Source organism: Talpa europaea (genome assembly GCF_964194135.1).
Source record: "Talpa europaea genome assembly, chromosome: 14".
Classification (NCBI taxonomy): Eukaryota; Metazoa; Chordata; class Mammalia; order Eulipotyphla; family Talpidae; genus Talpa; species Talpa europaea.
Genome location: NC_140082.1, coordinates 30,213,987 through 30,241,233, shown reverse-complemented (window position 1 = coordinate 30,241,233; position 27,247 = coordinate 30,213,987). Strand labels below are relative to the sequence as shown.

Sequence of the window (27,247 nt, the reverse complement as noted above, 5' to 3'; positions counted from 1 at the left end):
CCACCCCAATCAACCTTGAATTTATGGTAACATTGGTAAAATACTGCAACACAAGGTGGGGGGTGCTGTAAGCCGACCAAAAAAAGAGGCATTGCTTGAACATGAATGTTCCAACACAGTTGGTAATAAAATACCAAGAAATCTGGTGGGTGGCATAGATTGAGGTGAGAAGGAAAAGGTATTAAGAGACGCCAGGAAGTTTCCCCAGGTGATTGATAACTTGTTTTGCATTAAAGATGAATGTTTTCATAATTTACATTTGCTTTGCAAATATTAGTCCAAAATGGTACTTAGGCAGCAAACATCTGCTCATGAGAATTTCTAAATTCTTTAGCAAACATCTGTAAATGCCATCATTTTGAAAGGTTTTATTAAAAGATAGTACAGTGAACTTTTGACTAACTGGGGAAATTACTTGTCAGTTTTAAATCAATTTCATGATGTTACTATACAGAATTCATTGTCTGTAGGGGAAGATGCTCTTAAGTAATAGCTAGTTGTGACTTCTGGTGTTTCTGCACATTTCAGACCTTAGCAAAGGCTTAAGTTTGAGAGATTATTATCTTCATCCTCCAGTTCTTTGGCAAGACTTGACTCATTCCAGACGATAGTATCTGTTCTTGAAGATCCTTAGCTTATCTTTTTTATATTGTAAGAGTAGTTTGGGAAAACAATACTCTCTAATGAAATGTAATTGTCATTCTCTGGCTGATTTTATTGTACATGAGCAAGTACATTGAGATGATTAAGTGGGAGAACACCATTCAATGAATAGTAACTTAATGAAATGAAGTAGAGACTGTATGCTTGTAAAAGTTATCTTCTGAAGGTCATTGCATGGTTTTTCTCATTTAAGCATTTCAGCATTTTTCAGTTTAAATTAAATCAGTTCTGCTGTTCCAATCCATTTTTCTGTTGTACTCTTCTGTTTCTCTTCTGATGGCCTCCTGTTTTCTACTATAATACATTGTTGGTGGATACCATAATAGACTGCATTTTTTCTTTTATTGATTCTAGGCTGTTCATTGAATCGTCTTTTTTTTTTTTTTTTGATATATATAAAAGGGCTGGATGCAAGCATGAGTATGCAAACTCATGGTAAAAGGAAACTTTTTTTAAATTTCTACTACTTAGCCCTTTAACCTTTTGGATTTTTTGATGCTTGAATTATTTTTCTTCCTTATGTATTTGAAATGAAGAGTAAAAGGATTAATTTTAGTGGTGGATTGACTAAGAGAACATTTGGATTTGGTTTTATAAAAAGAAATTTCTTTTTATAAAAAGATGTTTATTCTTTTTTTTTTAACAGTCAAATTTTTAGAAGTTATCAAACCTTTCTGTGCAGTTTTACCAGAAATTCAGAAACCTGAAAGGAAGGTAAGTATAATTTTTCAGTAATATAGAAGATAGCCGAATTAACTTTGGTGAATTAGCAAGATTGGTTTACTTTCCGGTACCCTTTTTGTTGTAATTGGAAAACTCTTACTTTTTCTTCTCGCAATTGGGTAAAACTGTTGATAGGATAGACCTGTCTGTGTGGCTGTAGATTCTTTTCTGGTATCAACAGTGACATTTCTTTAAGTTCTAGCATTTCCATAACAAGTGTCTTTGTCTCTGCGTTATATAAGATATAGTATTCTCCTGTCTATAGTCATCCTTCATAATTGCTGTCATGAACTGTGCTTTTTAACAGTGTGATCCACTGCATTGTAAATCACCCAATGTACTGGGTTGGTTTTTGAAAGTATTCCTGGTTCACATAAATGAATTGTGATTGTTAAGGTCTATACCTCCCATTTTTTGGATTCATTCAATGCAAAGAAAAATCACACAAACACATTCAGAAGCTAATGCAACTGCATCAGATTGTTCTTCCATTGGTGTGCACGTTTGGAGCTTAGATAAAGAAATTCCATAATACTGTTCATTCAAGATAACAGACATTCCCCTCTTCTGTCTTCTAATTTCCCATGAAACTAACTGGAATATAGGGTTATAGAAGGAGGTAGGTAAAACTTTTGTTAAACTTACTGGTTTTTTTTTTTAGAAGTATATATTTTTTATTGCTTTGAGATATTCTATAGCTTTTCATATTCTCTGACATTCTGTTACATTACAGGCAGCTATGCAAATTGGTATGTGTGCATATTGGATCTGTGTCTTGCTTTGCATCCTTTTCAGTCCAGTTAACATGGTCCATTGTGATAAGACCTGCCTATATTTAAATTAGTTAATTCCTGTTAAAGTATATTTGTGAAGGTCAACTTTTTGTTAGCTGCTCCTACCAACGGTAAGAGTACATATGGGAACGTATTATGACTGGAAATGTAGGTTAAGTTTAATATGTACTTTTTCTTTATATTTGCCATTTCTTGCTTTTGAGTGATCATTCCTTTTTTTTGTTGTACAGATCCAGTTTAGAGAGAAGGTATTATGGACTGCTATAACTCTCTTCATTTTCTTAGTATGTTGTCAGGTATGTAACCATAATATTAAATAAGTTTCCATACTATTCTAAGAATTTAGTTAGTTAGAATTTGACAAACTTATTTTAGTTAAAATCATAAACATATAGGTTTTGAGCATCATTCTTTTTAATAAGTTGAAATGTTGTAATGAGTGAAAATGTTTTTCTTGTTTTATATTTCTTTTGGTTTACTTGTTGGTTTGAACATTTTTTTTTTTAGTTTTCAGTTAATATTTTTTGCCCATTTTTTCCTGGAGATTTTTCTCCTTAAAAACGTAGGACAGGTTTTTGTATATAAAAAGGTTAAACCTTTGGGGCCTCCCAGTCTCAGCACTGTGAAGCTATCCACAGCCACAGCAGCACAAGTTCAATAGTAGGCCAGCCAGGGAGCTACCTACATGGCACAGCAGACTTCTCCTGTCCTGCCCACTGCTCCCCTCAGCAGTGTATTTCAGTAGCTCTGCCTACTCTGCTCGCCACTCTGTTTCTAGTGAATCCTCTCACCGCCCTCACCTCTCACCTGCACCCCAGCTCTTGTATAAATAAATAAATCTTTAAAAAACTGTTAAACCTTTGACATATGTATTTTTCCATTTTGTTTGCTTTTATCATGTTGTTAATAGCATGCATTAATTTTAAAAATTCCCAAAGCCTAATTTTAGAACTCCAGAGATATGCTGTACTTATAAATTAATAAAAGTTAATGCTCTCTTTGGATAAAATTTTGCACAGATTAAGTTCATACAACTGTGACCTACCTATGTCACAGATTATTGTGAGGATTAAGTTAGTTAATTTAAGTGGAAGTTTTTTGAGGATTTTGAAAACTCTTGAGATATATATAAGAAAGTTAGAAAAAATTAGGAAGCATAAAATGATTAGATTCATATTGTGGAGAAAAGCCAAGTACATTATTTTGAAGACTGCAATGATTGAGCCTTAGAATATTTTACTACATAGTTTGCAGTTGTTTGGGTGGTCAAGTAAAGAGAACTTTTTAAAAAGTACAGAAAAATAGAAGAAAGGACAGTTATCCATATTTCTACCATTTTCTTTTGAACATACTAGAAATTCTCCTCCCCTTCATTTTAAGAAAATCAAAATTAGGGAGTTAGAATTTACACAGTAAAATACATTCATTTTTTAGTGTGTATTTTGAAGGATTTGACACACATAAAAAACCAGGTACCTACTACCTCAATAGATGGTATATCAATTACTGTTTCTCTACAATATTTCCATTACCACTGTAGTCTGTGTGACTTTTCCTATTCAACCCCCATCTTCCATCCCCAGGTAGCCTCTGATCTGCTTTCTGTTCCTTTGATTTGTTTTTACAATTAAAAAAAAAAATGAGATCATAAAGTATCCTTAGTGGCTGACTTGATTAGCTTCATTAGCTTTTTTTTTTTTTAAAGATTTATTTATTTATACAAGCACTGGGTATAATCAAAGTGTGGGAGGGCAAGAGAATTCACCAGACCAGAGCGGGGAGCAGAACAGGCAGACTGACGAAATACACTGTTGAGGGGAGCAGCGGGCGCGACAGGAGAGGTCTGTGCGCCATGGGAGACCCTCACTGGCAGCTGCACCACTGGGGTGGCCCTTCATTAGCTTTTTGAGATTCATACTTGTTGCTCTTTTTCTTCTTAGATTTTTGACACATGTCACATAAGGGTTCTTACCTTCTGGCTGAGAAGGGCTCTATTTCATTGTTGAATTCAGATCAGTTCCCAATTCAGTGTGGGACATGTAATCATCTGTTCTCTTAGAGTCCCATTGCTCTTTTCTCTCTAATTCTTCTCAGCTGCTTTTTCTCCACTGTCCTAACTAAAGGAGGCAAAAAGATATACCTATCTTTGCTGTTCTCCAGATTTGCAATGCTGTGGGAATTGTGAGGATTTTGTTGCCTTTCCATTGTGATGGTTAGCAGCTCTAGAACTTGTCTCTTTACTCCTCAATTTGTGTCTGTGGATCCTCTACCCCACCCTATCCCTGTGCTTCAGGTTTATTATCCTTTTTCTTATTTGCCTATTTTATAGACAGTCTACCCCAGTCTCTACCCCACCCCTTTTTAAAATTCTTTGTTGGCTTTTATTTTACATGTTATTTAAAAAATGTGTTTTCTTGTATATCATGGGAGGGCAGGTTCTGCAATTTATAATTCTGTAGCTCTTTTTTTTTTTGAAGATTTATTTATTTATGCATACAAGAATGGAGGTACAGGCCAGAGGTGCAGGTGAGGGAATTCACCAGAGAGAGTGGGGAACAGAACAGGCAGACTGACTGAAATACACTGCTGAGAGGAGCAGTGGGCAAGTCAGGAGAGTATTGCCGTGCCATGTGGGTTGCTCCCTGGCCAGGGATCGAACTGGTGGTGCAGAGGCTGCAGTTAGCTTCATAGGTTGCGTCTTAACCCCTTGCACCACCAGGGAGGCCCTAGGTTCTGCAATTTAAATGTAACTTGCCATCTTAACCCAGAAATATCTTGCTAGGTTTTCACTTCACACTGTCTTTGGAAATTGGTAGTGCTAATTTTCTGTTTGCTCATTTCAGGGTTCTGTTAAAACTCAGAATGCTTGTTTCCCTGAGATATTAAATTATATTTTGTCAAGTTGAAACCTGTTGCTACATGTCATATAGGGTTGAAGTCTACAACTCTGTGACTGATAAATTCATAGAAAAATAACTCCTGTTGCTGTTCAACTATTGAATATGATCTTGAAACTATAGAATTTACTAGGAGGAATAAAATTAGAAACTGACTATAATAATCCTGTTGACTATAGGAAAGGAGGGGATATAATTGCTTAGGGGAGGTCAGCTGACTTTTTCTTGCTCAGTATCCCACAAAGCATCTAACTGGTAATGGCTATCTCTGTGAGATACAATTAAGGAAAGTAATTTGACTAATTGATCTTTTCCCCATTTAGGGAGTATTTTGGTATGGATATCCTTAATGTTAATTGGTTTTTGTACAATAACTTCCTTCCTCTCCAGCGCTCACCTTAGTTGAAGTGTATCTGTAACTGTAGGGTACACAAAATATCCATGGTTCTTGCTTCATTGATTTTTTATCCATTTAATAAATTCACACATCCAGAGATTTAGGTTGACGAGATAGGTTGTTTAAAATTGTTGGCAGCAGCTTTTGGTACTTTTTTTTTTTTTTAATCAGCTTCATATAGAGGTTTTTGAAATTAGAAATATTTTTCTTTGTGTCTAATCCCCAAAGAGGACTGGGGGAGTTATGATCAATGCCAAGTTAGGAAGCAGTCTAAAATTAGGTGTTTCTCTTTACTGATTAAAAAGTAAGATGTGATCATTTTAGAAAGTTGGATAAACACTAAAAAGAATAAGGAAGAGAAAGCCATCATCCCACTACCTACAAATAATCACTGTTCGACTGTTCAAGATTTTTATTTAACAAATGATTATCAGTTTATTAAAAGGTTGACTTAAGTATCTGCAATGATGACTTCAGTCTCAATTTCTGGCTCAATACTGTTTAACATCTGTTTAACAATCGCAGAAGGACTGTGCAAGTCAATGAGTTGCTTGCGGATCCTCATCTGAAAACTACACCAAGTCTTAGAACCTTTACCACATAGAATTTTCTTTGTAATGATTCTCAGAGTCTTGGTAGGCATTCGAACTGGTCCTTTTACTTTGAGGGCTTGTCCTTTGTGCCTCTGATCCAGTCAGCACACACCTAAAGATTTCACATTGCGGATGGTTAGAGTAATTCTAATTTGCTGAATTCCCACCTCCGGTTCCACAGCTGTCTTTCCACCATCTTCAAAAGCCATGGCTGCAGAGTGGCTTCCTGACTGACTTTTTCCTCAGTGAGAGAGGACAGTGGTGAGTCAGGAAACAGGAGTCCACCATTGAGAATGCTAGTGAAACTGTTACCATGTCTTGCATGGAAAAAAAGCTATTCAGGATTTTAAAAGACTTTGTTTCATCTTTCCTATTTATATTTACAATGTTGAGCTTTTACTTTATACAGTTTTGTACTTTTCTTTGTATTCTAGGGTTTCTCAGTAGTGCTATTGAATTTTAGGTGAGAAAGTATTTTATTGTGGAGAGCTGTCCCATTCATTGTAGGATGTTCAGCATCATCCCAGACCAGCTCAATGCCAGTAGCATCCTCCCCATCCCCCAGTTTGTGGATACAAAAAAAAGGTCAACAGTTATTCCAGAAGGTCCTTGTAGGAGCTAAAATTGCCCCAGATTGAGAACCATTGTTTTATATTATGACATAAGTACTTACTCATGTTATTATACACTTTGTAAGCACAGTTTTTAGTGCTACATGATATTCCACTGTTTATATCATCTTCACTTTACATTTAGAATGTGACTGATCTTGGCTGTCATTAATGCATGAAACTTCGTAAAATTATTCTATGACTGGATAGATATAGCCTATAATTTACTGATTTTTATTTTTTTTAAGATTTATTTTATTTATACAAGAGCTGGGGTACAGGCCAGAGACATGGGAGGGTGAGAGGATTCACCAGAGACAGAGTGGGGAGCAGAACAGGCAGATGGACTGAAAGCATTGCTGAGGGGAGCAGCAGGTGAGGCAGGAGAGGTCTCCTGCGCCATGTGGGAATCTCCCTGGCCAGCCGGGAATCGAACCTGCACTGCAGAGGCTGCAGACAGATTCACAGCGCTGCGCTTAACTTGCTGTGCCACCGGGGAGGCCCTGATAGTATTATTTTAAATCGTGGTTAAAAAAGCAAAACATTTGCCATCTTAACCATTTTGAAGTATGCAGTACAGTAGTATTAATTATATTCATGTTGTGCAGTGGATCTTTGTACCTATAGGAGTATTTATTAGTATTTAATACTGGTAATATGTTGTAAGTAATGATTTCTGTTGTGTTTTTCTTTGAAGAACTTTACCTGTAAGGTGTGCTTGTTTTTGTTGTAGAATATGAGTAGTAGCATGACTTATTTTAGGTATTGCAAACATGAGTTTAATACATTATAAATTAAGTTCAAACATTATATTAGTTACAAATTTATTTAATGCACTTGTGTAAAATAGTTTATGTAATATTATAGATACCGCTATTTGGAATCATGTCATCAGATTCTGCAGATCCTTTCTACTGGATGAGAGTTATTCTTGCATCCAACAGAGGTATGTGCTCCTTTGCTTGTCTCCATATTACTACTGACATCAAATAGATCCAGAAACAACTATTTTTTGACATCTACAGGAAGGGAAAGGATATAATAGAAGAAACTCATTGCCTGGGAGAAGAGACCAAGATGTAAATAGTTACAAAACTGTGTGTTTATTATAATAATAGAAATATGTATGAAGTCTCGGGGTACAGTAGAGACTGAAATGATTGGTGTGTTCTAGAACTTTGTTTTGCCATTCTTCTTGCATGAGTCATGTTTGCTTTGAAGATCTAATTAAATTTACCTTTCCCAAGAAAAATGCATTTATACTCATACATACAGATTTTATGTAAAATCTCAGGGGATTCATTGACCCTCTGAAATCTATTGTTTTGGTTTTTCCTTGGTGAATAGCCTTGATCTGTGGTGTCAGAGAGGAGATAATTCTTTTTTTTTTTTTTTTTTAAACATTTTAAAGAGTGACTCTTTGGCTTTATTTTTTTTGCTTCGATAATATTTTTTTTATTTAAATTTTATTTTTATATTCCCCATACAATTACAACCCCCTTATTTTGACCCCAACCCCTCCTTTCCCTTCCCCCCACCCCCCATAGAGTGTCTCTGGTTTATAGTTGTTTGTTGATTTTGATATTTTCTTTCTTATAGTTATTCTTTTTCCTGGTCCCTTACTTAAGTTTTCTAGATTCCTGCTATGAGTAAGACCATCCGGTATTTTTCTTTTTCTTTCTGGCTTATTTTGCTGAGCATGATCCCTTCCAGCGCCATCCATGTTGCTGCAAATTGCATGTGTTTATCTTTTTTGAATGCTGAGTAATATTCCATGGTGTATATGTACCACATCTTCTTGATCCAGTCATCTATTTTTGGGCATTTGGGTTGTTTCCAAAGCTTAGGTATTGTAAATAGTGCTGCTATAAACTTAGGGGTGCAGGTGCTCTTTGGAATTGATGTTTCTGTGTCCTTTGGGTAAATACCTAGGAGTGGAATTGCTGGATCATATGGAAGCTCTATGTTTAGTAGGTCAAGAAATCTCAGAAAGGAGATAATTCTAAAAGAGCATTTGAATTGGGGTCCAGTTTTGGACTAAAGGAACAGAGAGAAGATTGAACTAATGCATACGCATTGAAGTCACAGGATATATTCTGGGAGGTTTAGAGGGTCCGAGGGTGGGGTGGGGTCAGGGATGCTGGTCAGTGAGGTAGAAGAAGTAATAAGGGTTGGATCATGAGGTTTCTTGCATTTAGGTAATAGTGATTGCTGTTTTTTTGGAAACACTTTAAATAGTTATTTAATAGTCAGATATTTTGGGGGTAATATTTTTTAGATTATAAAAGTAGTATTGGATTATTTTTAAAATATATGAACTATATATATATAAATAAATATATATATACACACACACACACAGATTTATAGAGTGCTGAAAATGAAAGTCTCACTTCTCAGGAGTAACTTCTGAAAAGATAATAATTGGTTGATGAATTAAGACCTCTTCTCTGTATACATCGTCATACATGTAAATCTATGTTTTTTTTTTTCAATTAAAATTTTATTATATAACTGTTCTGCTGTTTAGTGTGTTTACTTAATACTTTGGATGAGTTATTTCATTTCATAGCCATATTGTGTTTCACTATATGGATATGCCTTGGTTTATTTAATCATTCATTCACTTCTAATATTTCCTGGGTCCTTACTATGTGCCAATCTTTGTGCTAGGTGCTGGGATTAGAGCAGTGAACAAGATGGCTTTTAGTGTCATGTAGTTTATATTATTCTGTTCAGGGAAGTAGATTCTACATGAAGTATGTTTTGGAGAAGTGGGGAGGCCTCTTTAAGGATGTGATGTTGGAGCAGAGATCTTCAGGAAATGAGAATGAGGTCCATGTGAAAATCTGTGGAACATTCCAGGCAATAGCAAGTACGGTGATCCTGATGTGGGGATGTGATAAGAACATTGAGAAGGTTGTTGTGACTAGAAGAAAATAAGGAAAGAGGGAAGAGTGGTAGGACACAGTGTAGCATGTGAGTCCAAGACCCAGAAAAGGGAGGGCTTGTAAATGAGGTAAGGAGTATATTCTAAGTACGATAGGAAACTTTTCCAAGCCATTAGAGTTCTCTTCTGTCATAAATTTAGGCTTTTCCCAATTTTATGTGATTGTAAACAATGCTTTAGCAAATGCTGTCACACTCTTACATAATTTTAACAGCATTTCTAGAGTGTTTACAATGTCTGTACATTTTATTTTTGATAGATAATACTAAATTATCTTCCAAAAGGGTTTATTATTTTATTCTTTCAGCAACTGTATATGAAAATGAGCATTTCTCTTCCAGCTGTGGAAGGTCAATAGTTAAAATTATTAACTTATTTAAGCGATAATCTTTTGTGTATTGGTGAGCTTGAATATCGTTTTATATTATTAAATATTTGAATTTTTTCTATGAGTAGACTTCATTAATGTGTTACTTTTTTGGATAATAGAAAATTCCTAATTTAAACATAATAATGGAATTTATTGAGAGGTTACTGGTTATTTTGTGAACTCTAAACAAGCAGCAGAACAACTAAGGAGGTAGAGGCACCAAAGGCAGTTCTTAGACCTCAGCTAAAAGGAGTAGGACCTGTTCTTAGTGATTCAGCTCCAACAACTCCCAGGGTTTTTGGTTCTTAGTTGAAAATTCCATACTACCAGGATTTATACCAGATTCGGTCAGATTTGGTTAGAGCTTTAGTGTTACATGGTATAAATTGGTACTGGTATTCTCTCCTATATTATCAGAATTTTCCTGAGAAAGAGCATTTTTGGGAGCAGCTGCCATATATTGCTTAATTCTTTCTTCGTTGGTTTGTTCACTTTAAAATTGATTTGTTAGAGCTCTTTGATTGGAGTAATGTGCTGATTGCATATTAGAGATTTGAGGTCTTTGTCATTTGAGATTGAGTATTTTTCTTTTAACTTTTATGCTGTCTTTTGGCACTTGGAAATTTCATAGTTGTATCTAATCATGTCATTAATCTTTTATTGTGGTTTCTATGTTTTTGTCATGTTTAGAAAGGTCTTCTGAAATTATAAGCATACTCAATTTTAGTAATTATGTCATTTGTCTTTTATGGTTAAAATTTCAGTTCATTATTGTTCCTTTATTTTGATATAAGTTATGGGTTAAGGAATCTAAGTTTAATTTTCTTTAAATGGTCAGTTATTGGCTGAAGTTCATTTAGCCTTCTTTTCTCTCCTGATTTGGAGTGCTATATTACCTATATCAAATTTTCATTTAAGCTTGATTGGGTTTACTTTTGGACCAGATTCATTTGACTCTTACAAATTTTGGCAAGTTAACTTAAAAAAACTGACTTGTTCCCCCCAGTCTATTGGCTTTAACAATAAGAAATGTTTTAATTTTTTTCCTTTGAAAGTATCTGAGAAGAAATCAAGAATCTTCCTAAGATGGAATATTTTCTCACATTTAGAATATGCTCAGCATTTATAAAATCCAGGATTAAAGGGGTAATGTGACAGAATGGCCAATGGAAATTCAGTTTTGACCATTTAGAGTTACTTAGTTCTTCATGTTACCTTAAACACTTGGCATATTGGTTTTCTTATTTTTCACTATAATATGTACAATACATATTTTCTGTAAAGAAAAACAGAAAATGGAAGAGAAAAAAGAAAATAAAAATCATCCATAATCCCATTGGATAAAAGTGGCAATACAAAAATCTTGACAACCAGACTGAAATAATATGAAATTGTTTTTCCAGTTAAATACCAAATGAATTCAAATTGTACATAGTGCTTTCAGTGTTTTTTTCCACTCACTTTCATAAACATTTTTCATGCCAACTAAATATTCTACAACATTGTTTTAAATAGCATTCTGTGTAATTTTAAATTATGAATAGGAGTTTACTAACGGTATGTAATTTTATTTTGCATTAAAATAAAGTGTTAGTTTAAATTTTTAAAATAATGATTTGAGCAGTAGGTTTGGAAGATTTCTTTCAAAGGATTTCTTTGATATTTTAAGTTTAGAGTTTACAGGAATTGATTTTTATATTATTTGTAGTAATGTTTATTCAATGCATTGTTGCAAGATTGTATCAATAAATGAGAACTTTTTAGCAGTCAGTGTTTAAGAAATGAAACTTTTTTTTTTTAAAGATTTATTTATGCATACAAGAACTGGGGGATGGGCCACAGGTGGGGGGAGGGGGGAGAGGATTCACCAGTGACAGAGTGGGGAACAGAACAGGCTGATCTAACTGCTGAGGGGAGTAGCAGACGAGACAGGAGAGGTCTGCTGTGCCATGTGGGTAGCTTTGTGGCCGGCCAGGGATTGAACTCATGCTGCAGTGGCTGCATATAGCTTCACAGTGCTGTGCTTAACCCCCTGCGCCACCAGGGAGGCCCAAGAAATGAAAATTTGTATGTTAACGTTTCAGTGTGTCTCTTAGTGGATATAACTAAGACCCGGGAGTTTTCTAAATTAATATGCATGTGTGTAGTAAAGATTATTTACTTCTCTCCCTTTTCTTTTTAGGGACATTAATGGAATTGGGTATTTCTCCAATTGTAACATCTGGCTTGATTATGCAGTTGTTAGCTGGAGCGAAAATCATTGAAGTTGGAGATACACCCAAAGATAGAGCTCTATTCAATGGAGCCCAGAAATGTAAGAATTAATACAATTACAGAGCTTTTTCTGAATTTGAGAATTTTCTTGGTCAATATGTTTTTCTGGTGTTTTTTTGTCTTTGGTTGTAAGCATGTACTACTTTTTCTCCAATTTTCTCCAGTGTTTGGTATGATCATTACCATTGGGCAAGCCATTGTGTATGTCATGACTGGCATGTACGGGGATCCTGCTGAAATGGGTGCTGGAATCTGTCTCCTTATCATTATTCAGGTAAGAAATCCTGGTTTATTTTGTACACAGATAACGAAGCAGTTGACCTCTTTTATTTGTTGTAACAGTTCTTTAGGTGATTGATAAGTTCACTTTCTTACTTTTGAATTATAGTATTTAATTATATCTTGATTATTGAAAAGATAAGTATTATATGAATATAAGTTAAAAATTTCTTGTGAGAGCCTCTTCATATATAATATAAAGAATTAGTCATCATCTGTATTTCATCAGTTAAAAGATGCACATTTTTTATATTTTACGTCTCTGAATCAGATGTTTTCTTACAATTGCCATTAGCCAGGGGGCAGTGCAATGCCTCTGTATACCAGCTTAGTCATAGGTATAAGGTAATGATTAGGACATCTCTGCATGTCGTTAATATAACATGTATGAGGTTAATTGCTCTTTAAAATGTCTTAGAAAAATTTGCTGATTTTATTGTTGCTGTTGTAATGATATAGTTGTGTGTACACAAACTATATTATGTCTAAGTCTGAAATACTTTTTGTTATAAGTAGAAAATAAAATTTCTTTGTAATGAGTTATGTCAGTTTAATTGGCAGTATTTTTTTCTTTCTTAGTGGCACACAAAATAATGGCATTACAAATAACATCTAGAACCAGCAAACTGTTATATAAACATCCATATACTCTGTATTTTTTTTTAATGCATGCTGAACAATCTGGAATGGAATTTAATTTAAACACCAACATTATCATCCCTCTACTTGGTATCTTAAAGTGTGTAAATTTTGGGAGCTATTTCTCTCACATATAACCCTTAAAGACCATTTATAAAAATTACCCAAGGACAGGATGTGCTTGGGTTTTGTAATAATAATTATTAATGCAGTTAAGTTAAATAATAGTTATTCATTGGACTTTGGATTGGAAGTGTGATTAAGTTAAACACTGGGCAGCTAGAGTCCTGGGCCTCTTGGAAATGCCTCTTGTTCTCCCTATGAACTTAGGATTGCTTTAGAAAATTTCTTTTGATGCTTAAAAGGAACCAAGTTTGGAAAAATGATTTTTGAATGAAAGCAAAATGTCCATTTTTTAACACATGTGGAGAAATATGATCATCTCTCAGACTGGCATGATTGACTTTTTTGAAAATAAGAAAAATTTTTTTTTAATAATTTTTTTTTAAAGATTATTTATGCATACAAGAGCTGGGGCACAGGCCAGAGATGGTGGGGCTGGGGAGGCGGAGTTGGAGGATCCACCAGAGACAGAGTGGGGAAGAGAACAGGCAGACTGACTGAAATACACTGCTGAGGGGAGCAGCAGGCGAGACAGGAGAGGTCTGCCTCCCCATGTGGTTTCTCCCTGGCCGGCCGGGGATCGAACTCGTGTCGCAGAGGCTGTGGATTGCTTCATAGTGCGGTGCTTAAACCCTTCCACCACCAGGGAGGCCCGAAAATAAGAAATCTTATACGAGAGTCAAATCATAATATTATTTAGTGAGCATGATTCAGTACAAAGAGTTAGTACAAAGAGTTGTTCAAAATATTTATGAGATGGTAGTATTTTGTCATTTGATGAGGGGAGGAATTTTTCATGGATTGTCAGGTTCTTTGGTAGTTGCGTGAGCTCTAGTGTGTTCTCATTTGGTACACGGTACATTTCTTTAAAGAATAACATTTTTTTTTCTCCATTGTAAAAAACACTTGACTGCAAATTTATGGTTTTTGGAAATTAGTGGAGGAGTTGCAATGCATGGGGAAAAAAGATCCTCTGAAACTGATTTTGTTACCTTTCAGTGCTTAGGATCTCTTCATATGCTTTTGTCAGTGTTGAAAGTACTGATCTACCAGCTGTTGTCTTAAGTTGTATTTCTTTAAAGCATTTACTGTGCAACCAGTAGAATAACTTTGATTTTTTAAGATTCAATTGACTTCTAGCTTATAGAGCATTATGCATCAGTAAATTTTTTTCTAGTATCTTACTAAGGATGTCTAAACTTCTGAGAAATCTTAGCTAACTAGTTCTGGGTTAATTAGATAAAATATTGACTTATGCTAGAGTCAAGTATGACTTTCAATTGATACAAAATGAAATTGAACTGTTTTTATTTTTTTTCCATTATCAGAAATCAAGTAATAGTTATATACCAGGAATGAAACAAGTAAAATGGATATATGCTAATTTGTTTACATAAATTCTAGTATACACACTTATATTGTGGTTAATTCTTCTAGTGTTAATGTAAAGAGAAATTTGTCATGTTTGACTATAGGTGAGTAATAGCCCTTTTGCATCTTTTTTTTGTTTTTGTTTTTAAAGATTTATTTATTTATACAAGAACTGGGGTACAGTCAGGCATGGGAGGGTGAGAGAATTCACCAGAGACAGAAGCAGGGAGCAGAACAGGCAGACGGACTGAAGACACTGTTGAGGGGAGCAGCAGGAGAGGTCTGCCCTGCCATGTGGGTATCTTCCTGGCCCGCTGGTAATCAAACCCCCGCTACAGAGGCTGCCGACAGCTTCACAGCACTGCACTCAACCCGCTGCGCCCCCCGGGAGGCCCCTTTTGCATCTTTTTTTGTTTGTTTTTTTAGAAGATTTATTTATTTATTTATATAAGCACTGGGTATAGTCAGAAGTGCGGGAGGGTGAGAGAATTCACCAGAACCAGAGCGGGGAACGGAACAGACAGACAGACTGACAAAGAAATACACTGCTGTGGGCAGCAGCGGGTGCGGCAGGAGGGGTCTGTGCGCCATGTGGGACCCTTGCAGGCTGACGGAGATGCAACCGGCACTGCAGAGGCTGCAGGCAGCTTTGCAGCACAGCGCTCAACCGCTGCACCACCAGGGGAGGCCCCCTTTTTGCATCTTTTTTAAGGCTTTGCTAACATTGAAAATATTAACACTACTGAAGAGACACGATTGAATTAGTGTATTTTCACCTAGAAGCACCTGTGTGCTGTTATGTAAGGGTTACAACTTAAGGTATTTCTCAGTTATTCTTGTTTCATTCACTTGGTCAATGTTTTTCAGTTAGAGATTTTGAAATCTTTAGAGATCTGTGCATATTGTGCATTGTACAAAAACATGGAGTTAGTATTCAGTTATCACCATTTTGCTCAATGAGATGCTTTAACTTCCTCGTTTCTCATACCTCTTATAGGCATGCATGCTTTTTATCATTTTTTATCTTATTTCTTCAATTATAGAAAACATTTCTCATTTAGGTCCCTATAATTGATTTCTTTCATTAGAAAATATAAGAGTTGAATTTTCTCAGAATTTACACAAATCACTCTGTAGTCTGATGGACATTGGTCTAAACCAGGGTCTGGAGATTCTAGGTTATGATTATTTTAAGTTTGTGTAACTTTGGATAGGTCATTTCATTAGAAATCTCTGGGTATCTGTGGGTACCAATGAGTATGGGCACAGGTGATTTGGTGCCTGTGAAGGGAAAAGAAAGAAAGAGGGGAAAAAAAACCAGAAGCTGTTCTGGTTCAGTCTGTTTTTCTTTCTTTCTCCTTCACTCTTTTTTTTTTTTTTTTTTATAGAGGCATGTTTTATTTATTTATTTATTTGTTTGTTTGTTTGTTTGTTTTGTTTATACATGCACTGGGTACAGTCAGAAACGCGGGAGGGTGAGAGGATTCACCAGAGCCAGAGCGGGGAGCAGAGCAGGCAGAAGGACCGAAGTACACTGCTGAGGGGAGCAGCGAGCGGCAGCGGCAGGAGAGTCTGCGCGCCATGCGGGACCCTCCTCCGGTGACCGGGGAGCAGCCGGGGATTGAACCGGCGCTGCAGAGGCTGCGGACAGCTTTGCAACCCAGCGCTCAACCGCTGCGCCACTGGGGAGGCCCTCTCCTTCACTCTTATACTCAAAAGGATCTTATTTTGTTGCCTCTAGGAAGATTGAATATATAGATTTTCCCTTAATTTAAGAAGCGTATGTGAGAATGCTGTGTTGTTTCTTAGGGCATGGGGATCTTCAATAAAAAATATCGGAAACCTGTGATAATAGTTTTGGTTGACTGATAGTTTGTGGACTATTCCTTATATGGGGTCAGGTTTCTGTATTTATGATTGGGAGTATTATGTTTATTTAGTCGCTACATAATTGTGGCTTAAAAAAAAAATCTCAGCAGTAAGACCTTCTCTTATCTTGTTGAAATGTCAAATTTGGGCTTCAAACAGCAAAGGGTTATTGGCATGTGCTGTCTTAGAAGTTTGAGGATTGCATTCTTTCTCCAATCTAATGAAAATCAAACTTAAAGACTGCAAATATAGACAAGTTAGGCTCTGTATAACCATAGAAATGACAGTTAAAGGGGAAAAAAAAACCTGTGGAAAGTAAGCATGCTTGCAATGCTTGCAATGTGTAATGTAGTTAGTTCTCGGGATATCAGGTATGAGGATAGGAGGTTTCTATTGGGAAGAATTGAAATGGTATCTCCTCCTTTCTTAAGAAGGTGTCTTTAAAATGGGGACAGGTAAGAAGCATATTTTCTCCCCTCTCATGATTGGATTATGAAGTTTAGTAAGGGGTTATATCATTGAGGCTGTAGGTTATTTTATTTTATTTTTTAAGATTTATTTATAAGATTTATTTATTTTATATAAGAACTGGGGTACAGGTCAGAGGTGCAGGAGGGTGAGAGAATTCACCAGAGGCAGAGCGGGGAGCAGAACAGGCAGACGGGCCAAAGACACTTCTGAGGAGAGCAGCGGGTGAGACAGGCAAGATCTGCCACACCATGTGGGTATCTCCCTGGCCTGAATCGAATTCACGCTGCAATCGAATCCACAGCGCTGCTCTCAACCAGCTGTGCCACGGGTGGGGGGGGGGGGCCCTGTCGGTTATTTTTAATTGATGCAGATTTTCACAGGAATGTCTTCTCCAAGGGGAAAATTTAAGAATTTTCAGTTTTACAAAAATTAAAATTAAAATTAGTATGCTTTCATACTAATTTTATGCTTTTGCACTTTCATCTTAAAAAAAAAATTAGGAGCTTTAGAATCTGGTGAACTCTTGACTGTCTTCAATTGTATGTTAGGTATCACCATATAGAATGAATTTTTATGTTGTTATACTCTATGTACATATGAATTTATACTTTACTTTTTTTTACTCATTCTATGGATATTATATGTAATATTTTAAAAATATCAACACATGTCACATATTTTTCCTTTAAAGCAGTATACAGGTGCCTCCTGTTTTTATATCATAATGGTCCTTTCACTTACTTGGAGGTATTTGAAATGTTTCAGTTTCTTGCTATCATAAATTCTACAACTGAATATTTTTGTTTTAGTGTGTTTTTCTATAGATCTTATTTAAACATTTGAAGAGAAGCTGTTCAGATGATGTATATAATATACCTTAAAAGTTGAAATGTCTGCTTTGTAATGTAAAATATTGGTATTTCTAATCATCAGATTTTCAGTACTAGCATCTAACCAAACTAAAAGCAGGTTAAAAGATGCAATCATAATAGTGATATTGCAACAATTAGCTCATAATTTGATCTTAATGCCCTTACTTTAAAAGTAGTCAATGGTGTTCATCTTCCCCTTTCTTTGAGTTTATTCTTGCTTCTGCTTACTTGCATTTCTTTCCCCACAGTTGTTTGTTGCTGGTTTGATTGTGCTGCTGTTAGATGAGCTGCTACAGAAGGGTTACGGCTTGGGGTCTGGTATTTCCCTCTTTATTGCCACCAACATCTGTGAGACCATTGTCTGGAAGGCCTTTAGTCCCACTACTATTAACACTGGCAGAGGTACATTGCACAGTGACTGCAACTGCACGATATTTGCTGGATGTGTGCTGGAAAGTAATACGTATTGAGCAGTACATGCCCTAGACATCCTGGTTTGTTCTCCCAGGGATGACTGGTGCTAGCTAATTGTTTAAAAATTAATAAGTGGAGATTTGTGGAGTATGAACACTACTTCAAAGAGAATAATATCTAAATTTTAGCCTCTGCTCACTTGCAAAATCTCAGTGGTTGCAAACAGATATTTAAAACTTTGTGTAAAGCCATTGCTGCAGAAGACATTGATTGGCCAATTTTAGCATTCCAATTAAAGGTAGTGGATTAAGATTTTCAGATGAAAAAACTCTTATTCTTTGTATCAGGGAGCACTAATACTTTGCTGTAGTTTAACTTGACTTTTTAATATCACCTAAGTTTTTAAATAATTCATTCTGTCTTTTCTTACCCATCTCCACTTCTCTCAAATGGCATCCTACACTTGTACTGGTTAACACCTAAACTGATCCCACCCTTAGGAAAATAGCATTGATCATATATTAATACACAAAGACAAGCTTGATAGAGTAACATGTAGCTTTTAATTCTGACATCTTTATTCTGCTTTGCTGCTTCTCCCTTCCCTGGCACCCCTCATACTGCTTTCTGTTCCCTAAAGTAAAGAAGAGGCAAATTATTATGAACTGAATATTTGTTTTTGTTTATTCCACTTTGGCTGTTTTTAGCAAGAATAGTCTCGAGAAAATTTCAGATTTATGCTAAAGAGATACACTTTTGCCTTAGTAATCTAAAGATTTCTAGACACTCCACACTTAGCTGTATCATAAACACTGATACGTTATTTTGATTCATATTTTTTGCCCTCAACTGGAATTTCAAGGTTATTTGTTTGACTTTTGTGGCAACTTTGGGTAATGAGTCTATAGTTAATTTCTGTCTTAATTTTTTAGGTACAGAGTTTGAGGGTGCAGTCATAGCTCTGTTTCATTTATTGGCCACTAGGACAGACAAAGTCCGAGCACTAAGGGAGGCTTTCTATCGTCAGAATTTACCTAATCTCATGAACCTCATTGCTACAGTTTTTGTGTTTGCTGTTGTTATATATTTTCAGGTAAGTATATTCTCTTGCTGAAGTAAGTGGGTTGTGGGTTTTTATTTCTTAAAAAGGAGAGGGCAATGCCATTTGAAATGTTAGTATCTAACAAGTCAGTGATTCAAAATGTAGTCAAACAAATAATGCCATTCCTTTGAGTCTAAGGTACAACATATTACTGATTATGGAATAGAAAAGGATTTCAAAATGTGAAGGGGGAAAGGAAAATTTTGTTAGTGTTGTCTTTATATTCCCTTTGTTATTGTTTGCCTATCTGTTCTGTATTCTTTAATACGGATATGTACAATTCCTCTTACTCACTTTCAATTTCCTGTTTTTTTAGGGATTTCGTGTTGACTTGCCCATTAAGTCAGCCCGGTATCGAGGGCAGTATAGCAGCTATCCCATCAAGCTCTTCTACACCTCAAACATTCCCATTATTCTTCAGTCGGCCTTAGTGTCAAACCTGTATGTTATTTCCCAGATGCTGTCTGTTCGATTTAGTGGCAACTTTTTAGTAAATTTACTAGGACAGTGGGCAGTGAGTATTATTTATTTATTCTAAATGTTTAATTTTACTGAATTTCATGGTTATATTTTTAACTGAAAGAGGTGTTATATAATTGAAGCAGTTGCTCTAATATTTTTAGATTCACCTAACCTGTAATAGAATTTATTATTTATCTGGAAGAATTGGTAATTCTTATGAATCTAATACCTATAACTATTTTACTACCTAGGAAGCATTTTCACATCTCATTTGAGAGACCTTTCAGGCTGAAATCAGAACTACTCTAATAAAAGTGATTTTTCTGTTTTGTAATCCTCTTCCACTATTGTCTAGAGAGGGGAGCAGAACAGGCAGATTTACTGAAATACACTGCTGAGGGGAGCAGCCAGTAAGACAGGAGAGGTCTGCTGTGCCTTATATGGCTTAGCTCTCTGGCCAGGGTTGGAACTCAGGCTGCCATGGTGATAGCGCTGAGACTTAACCCCTAGACCACCAGAGACCTCCCTCTTATTTAATAATTTTAAATTTTTTAATTTTTCCTATCCCTTATTTAATGGGAATGTTTTAATGAGGTATTTATTTAACAAGGTTATTTAATATGAAAGTTTTCATTTCTATTACTATAAAAATTTGTTGATAAAATTCCATTATAAATATTTTTTTAAGATTTATTTTATTTATTTATGCACATAAGAACTGGAGTGTAGGCCAGAGGTGCCGGGGCCTGGGGCGTGAGATGATTCACCGGAGACAGAGTGGGGAGGATAACAGGTCGATCTACTGAGATACTCTGGTAAGGGGAGCAGCAGGCGAGACAGGAGAGGTCTGCTGGGCCATGTGGGTCAGCTCCCTGGCTGGTGAACTCAGTGCTGCAGTGGCTGGTGTTAGCTTATAGTGCTGAGACTTTAACCCCTGTGCTACCAGGTACACCCTCCATTTTAAAGATTTTTAAAAAGACTATTTCTTGTAATGTACCAACCATATAAAGTTTAGGCAGTGAGTTATTACTCTCTTGTCAGTAGTTTATTGATCATATTCAATAGAATACTTTGGAGAACTATGTTTGTCCTAAAATATTCTTCCTTCTTTACATAGTTAAGAAATTTCCTCATTCTAAATGTAATTAGAGATTGATTGCAAATATTTTCCCTCAGGAGGAGAGTTTCTCTTGTTAGTGGTATTATAATGCTTTATTCTAGTAGTTATTTTGTTAATATATTCATGTCTTTTACTCAATAGATAACTGCTGTATAATATTGAAGGAATAAAGGTATTAAACACAAAAGTAAATCTTTAATTTATACAAACTCAGTAACTTTCTTTAAGTTTAAAACTGTTATAATTTTTAAGCTTGCAAAGTCATAAAAGTGTATTCCTTGCCAGCTGGGTTGGCCACTTGCCCTTTATATTCTTGTTCCTTAGGATGTCAGTGGTGGAGGCCCTGCGCGCTCATATCCAGTGGGAGGCCTTTGTTACTATCTCTCTCCTCCTGAGTCGATGGGGGCCATATTTGAGGATCCCGTCCACGTAGTTGTTTATATCATCTTCATGTTGGGATCATGTGCATTCTTTTCTAAGACATGGATAGAGGTGTCTGGTTCTTCAGCCAAAGATGTAAGTGATTTGTTTTGTTTTTATTTATTCATATTTTTTTTAGGTTTAAAAAAATTTTTTTTCTGTAATACATTTATTTCAAAAACATTTTTTATTGAAGTGACATCGAATATGTTTCATTTGTGCATCATTGTAATTCAATGTCTGCGTATACTGCATTAAGTTCATCACTAAGAGATCAAATCTATCCTTCACCGTACTACTGGCCCCTTTCACCTGATTTTCCCACCTCCCATTCTCCCTCTAACTGGGTATTATTAATTCATTTCTTCCTCCCTCTCCCCCTCCCCACTGCTTCCTTCCTTCCTCCTCTGGGAAGATACCTAGGAGTGGAATTCCTGGATCATATGGTGGATCTGTCTTTAATTTTTTGAGGACTACCCTTACTGTTTTCTCTATGGGCTAGACGTCCATGTTTCCTTCTTTCCTTACGTTTGGGACCTTCTCAGCTACTATTTTTTGGAATAGTTTCTCTTCCCTTCACTCTTTCCTTTCCTCCTGGAATACCCATTGTCCTCATCTTTCCTCTTCTTAGGAGTTCAATATTTCACGTAGGATCTCTTCACTTTGATTCTGTCTTCTTTCTCACTCTCTTCCCATTTGTACATTTGTATCTTCTATTTCCGAATTCTGTTTTCTACCAGGTTAATTCTATTGAAAATGCTGTCCATCTTTGTCCTCATCTCATTTAGCATCTCTTTTTTATACAAACTTTTAATATTGTCATTCTCTTTAGTGGAAAAACTTTTTGTTCCTAGATCTCCTTTCTCAGATCCTTTACTCACCTTTCGGCATTTGACTGCCTTTCCGATACCTTATTCAGCATTTACTAAAATTGTTATTCTGAATTCTCTGTCAGGTAGGTCTTCTATCTCTGTGTCCTATACAGGACGTGAGTGTGTGTCTGTGTGTGTGTCTGTGTCTGTATCTGTCTCTGGACTTCTCTGCTTCTGGAAATTTCCATTTCATGTTCAGATATTTCTTTCTTTCTAAGCATGTATATTGTCTGTCTTCCTTTTGAGGCACTGGGTTAATTTTATTTTTCCTTTTTGTTTACATTGGCAGCAAGTGGTGAGGAAGTGAAGAGAAGCTGAGGTTCAGACTGGGCCTCATTCTTGGTGAGGAGGGAGGGCAGCTCTAGGTTGATGGATCACCTCTACCTCCTCTCCTCTCTCTCCAAAGCAAGCTATTTGGTGCTTCAAGGACCCTAAGCTCCTGTCCCACCTCCTTTCTGCTCCTCTCTGTGGCATGGAGGGTGTTACACCAAGCTTGAGTCATGTGGTATATGTGCCAGGCAAGATATGCAGAGTGTGAGCCACTAGACACAGGCTGCCGTGCACTGCCCACCATGGGGCACCTGGTGCAGCCACTGTGTCCTTTTCCTGGTGATGGTCACTGCCATCGTGCCTGCTGCAGGGCCTGGACTGTCAGGTGCCATCGATTGCTTACTGGTGCTCTTCAGTGAGAGCAGGGGGAGAGGACATTTACACTTGCTTTGCCACTGACCAGCTTTCTGTAACTGAGTCAGGGTCACTGTGCATTTGTGACACTGCTACCAGTGTTCTCTTGTGTGATCTTTCCAGTAGAAGGGGAGGGAGTGTCCCTTGTCCATTATCCCTTCTGCCAGCTGCCAGTCTCCCTGCTGCTGAACCTATGGCCACTGAACTCTGGGGACTGCACCCGTGGTCTTGTCCCTGCAGGCCTGCACAACTCCCTTTCCTAACAGTTCCTCGTGTAATGTTCACTGCTCCCCATAGGACAGAGGCCTGTCCTTTTCGCCTGTTCTACCTAGCTGGCTGCGACATCCTTGGCCACTTCACTATCTTTGGCCACTTCACTCACCTTCCCCACAGCAAGCCACCAACCTCAGTGCAAAACCTTCAGGAAAATCCTTTGTCGATGAATGTCTGTATCGTCCTTTGAACTAATTTTATTCCGGTTTTAGTTTCTTTTCAGTTCTGTTTAGGGGAGAGAGTGATCCAAACCTCTTTATTTCAGCATACTGTGAGGTACTTCCCTCACCAAAGGGATTAAAAATTAAAATTTCACCCTCATCCTGGACGGTGAACAATTCTTAGATTTACAATGGGTTTTATAGTCTCAACCCTACCCAACATTTTATTCCTTAGTATGTCTCTTTAGGGAGATAACAAGAAAACTTAGAAACATGGCCTTACTGCATGGCTAACATGGTTTTGCAGCATTGCAGCCTCTGCTCTTATGCCTTCTGCTGAGAAGAAGGGTGATGGAAATGATGCTGCACGCATGCTTTCTGAATTTTACTTGTTAGTGTGGGAAAGCACTTCACACAGAACCTGATAGATCATAAGCTATGAAATGTTAGCACTTGATTTTGAAAGTTGTTTTTCTCTTGGCAGGTAGCTAAACAGCTTAAAGAACAGCAAATGGTCATGAGGGGCCACAGAGATACCTCTATGGTTCATGAGCTTAATAGGTAAGGTCTTATGCAGGTGTTTATGCATATACTCATGTGCATTTTGTTGCCAAGTGTTGATCTTTGTTTTAATTCATATTCAAAATATGTTTCTTCAATTTCATACAAAAGAACCCAAATTTAACAAAAATCTTTTCCACATCAATTGACACATATTATTTTAATTGTTCCCTACATTGCTCAGCAGTTTTAAACTATTGTAGGTCAGAGGTTCCTTAGTGTTGGCTGGGAGCGCTTTAAAAACACTTAATTCCACCTCCATGAGTTGTGATTTATTTGGTCTGGGGTGGATTCCAGACATCAAGTTTTTGCTTTTTCATAATAGCATTATTGATATTATGCATAGACCTGTAATTCACTCATTTAAAGTGTATGGCTTAGTGGATTTTTTAGTGTAGTAAGAGTGCGTTATTACAATCTAATGTTTAAAAGTTTTTCATCACCGAGGAAGAATCCTGTACCCATGAGTTACTCCCCATTCCTGCCCCCACCTCATTCATATCTCCTAGCTCCAGACAGCCACTTTTTAATTTCTTTTTATGGATTTGCCTATTCTGGACATTTCACATAAGTGGATTCATAAAATATATGCTCTTTTGTGAGTAGCTTGTTTTACTTCACATAATCCTTTCAGGATTTATTCATTGTTTGTCAGTAATATTCCAGTATGTGGATATACCACATTTTTCTGTTTACCAGTAGATGGAAATGTAGATTGTATCCACATTTTGACGGTCATGAACAATGCTATTATAATGTATTTGGACAAGTTTTTTGTGGATCTGCGTTTTCATTTCATCTTTACAAGGGAACAGTGATTTTAATTTTTAAATCTCAATTGAGGATGCTAATCCTCTGCCATGAAAATCATCTATTGTCTTTCCTCAGTGTCTCCAAGTTAGGGAGTCAGAAATTATTGCCTTAATCATGAGGTTTTCACCAGCATCTAACTACTATTTATCACCCATCAATACTAGACTGTTCCTATTGGATAAAATTGCACAACTTATTCCTTTTAAGTGTCATATTTTTACCAATTCTCTGCAATCTTTGACTCAGGGTTTTGTCTTCTAGGTATATCCCCACAGCAGCTGCTTTTGGTGGGCTGTGCATTGGAGCCCTGTCGGTGTTAGCTGACTTTCTGGGGGCCATTGGCTCTGGCACTGGAATTCTGCTTGCAGTCACTATTATTTATCAGTATTTTGAAATATTTGTTAAGGAACAGGCTGAAGTTGGCGGGATGGGTGCTTTGTTTTTTTAAATGTTCCAATATTTCATTTTGTGTGTATGAAAGGGAAAATGTTTTGACATATTGTTTTTGTCAAATAATGCTGGTTCTCCTTTTCTTCCCTCACAGTTTCTTGTTTTGAAGTGCTAACTATCCCATTTCTGAAATGGGCACCGAGCTAAGCCTGTGTGCAGCATTAGTACCAGCTGCCTTAAAACTAAAGTTTACATTATTCGTTTAAAAAATGTACCTGTAGTGTTACCTGTGATGCTGGAAACCAATGCGCCAGCCTTGCCGTGTTCAGTCATGACGGTGAGAAGGTGACATGGATCAGTTTTGCACACAACATTCAAAACACTCAATATTCCCCCTACTTATTTAAAAATAAACGTAGTTCAAATCGCCACTTTCCAGTATTTTTGAGCTTATTTAATGAGTTCTGGAACATTTATATCTAATGTATATTTTAGATATAATTTTTATACTTTTTTAACTCATAGTATCCACATTCTCACGCTCCCTTTCCCTTTTCCCCTCCTCTCCCTTATCTGCCCCTTTTCAAAGCAGCCACTTAATCCAGATGGGCAAAATCAAGCTTCAGAGTTAAAGCTATTACTAGAAACAGTGGCTTAAAGGTACTACTCTTCCTGTCTTTCATCCCTCTTTCTTCCCAGTGACAGCAGTCGGTGCTGTTTGACTGTATTGGCTATGCCTTTGAATTCCAACAGGTCACTTGAGAGAGCATTCGAGATACATCCCAGTTCTATTTCTTTTTTAATCCCTAAAGCAAAGACCTAATTCTCAAGCAGTATTTGTAGTTCAGTGGGGGCAAACAAAGAGTAATTCATGCTAGGAATTTGTGTACGTTGTTGTACTTTACAGCAGCAACATGAGTGTAAACAGTAGACAATAAACTTTTATTTAAAACTGTTTGAGTTGTGTTGGAAAAAAAATCTGACATTAAGTGATTTCTAAGATAATTTGTGTAAGTTCTTCGTATTCATACAAAATCTATCCTGAAGTGCCTATTGGCAGAGGTCAAATGTAATAAGTTGTTTTTTTTTTAAGATTTATTTTTACGTAGAAGAACTGGGATACAGGCCAGAGGTGTGGGGTTGGGGGGACGTGAGCGATTCACCAGAGACACGGTGGGGAGCAGAACAGATGGATCTACTGAAATACACTGCTGAGGGGAGCAGTGGGCGAGACAAGAGAGGTCTGCTGCACCATGTGGGTTAGCTCCTTGGCCAGGGATTGAACTCATGCCGCAGGGGATAGCTTCATAGTGCTGAGACTTAAGGCCCTGCGCCACCAGACAGGCCCCAAATGTAGTAACATTTTAATCCTAAAATATTTGTGGGTCAATTCACCAACTTAAGGGTACTTGGTTTTGTGAGCAACTGTTGGAAGAAGTGTGTCAGACAAAAACAATATATAGCCTCCCTTTGAAATATTTCTTTATAAATGATTTACTTCTTAAAATCTGTGCTTTATTGTCCAAAATGAGATCAAACTTACTTAAAAGGCATCGTTTTTAGAATTATGGTTTCCATCATCACGTAGTTTCTTACTAAGTACAGGAAATATGTCTTATTTAAAATTAGGAACACAATGCTAAATAGTTACAGAGGCAAGGCAGATGGAAAATAAGGAGATGGCAGATGGACAAACAGGAGTAAGGTCACTGGAGAATATCTCCTAAGGGTCTCAGGTTACCAGAGATGTGGATCTAGTGTTGTTATACCTGGTTTTGTTTTCAAGACAAGATAGAAATAATGGCTTTAACTTTTAAATGCTAGCAAATTAATAGTGCCAGCCATTGAAAACATCCAGACTGCCAGTCCACAAACTGACTGTTTTGATGTTTATAGATAACAAATAGCAGTCAGTATATGTTATGCAGTTTAGCTGTCACTTCCAAATTGCTCTCTTAGGAAGAGAAAAAGGCAGAGGATAGGTAGGGGTTATAAATCTCTTTCTTCCAACATTTAAGAATATGTTTCTCAATTCCCTGGGGGAGTCTTTGAAAGAGCTGGTCTATTTGGAGATACTGA

General features: G+C 36.6%; 1 protein-coding gene and 1 pseudogene across 2 annotated transcripts; one reads left to right on the top strand and one right to left on the bottom strand.

Moving 5' to 3' along the window:
* Positions 1-757: 757 nt before the first annotated feature.
* SEC61A2 (SEC61 translocon subunit alpha 2) lies at positions 758-25,226 on the top strand (the record flags this gene model as incomplete). Its single annotated transcript, XM_084254471.1, has 11 exons — positions 758-1,377; positions 2,411-2,476; positions 7,546-7,624; positions 12,181-12,312; positions 12,437-12,546; positions 18,145-18,298; positions 19,243-19,403; positions 19,729-19,926; positions 21,319-21,510; positions 23,889-23,965; positions 25,040-25,226. Exons 1-11 carry the CDS (start codon positions 1,285-1,287, stop codon positions 25,224-25,226), a joined length of 1,449 nt encoding a protein of 482 aa, XP_084110597.1. The 5' UTR covers positions 758-1,284.
* Positions 5,926-6,276, bottom strand: LOC311183592 (small ribosomal subunit protein uS10-like; annotated as a pseudogene). The gene has a single exon. The product of its transcript is annotated as a small ribosomal subunit protein uS10-like (transcript).
* Positions 25,227-27,247: the final 2,021 nt, after the last annotated feature.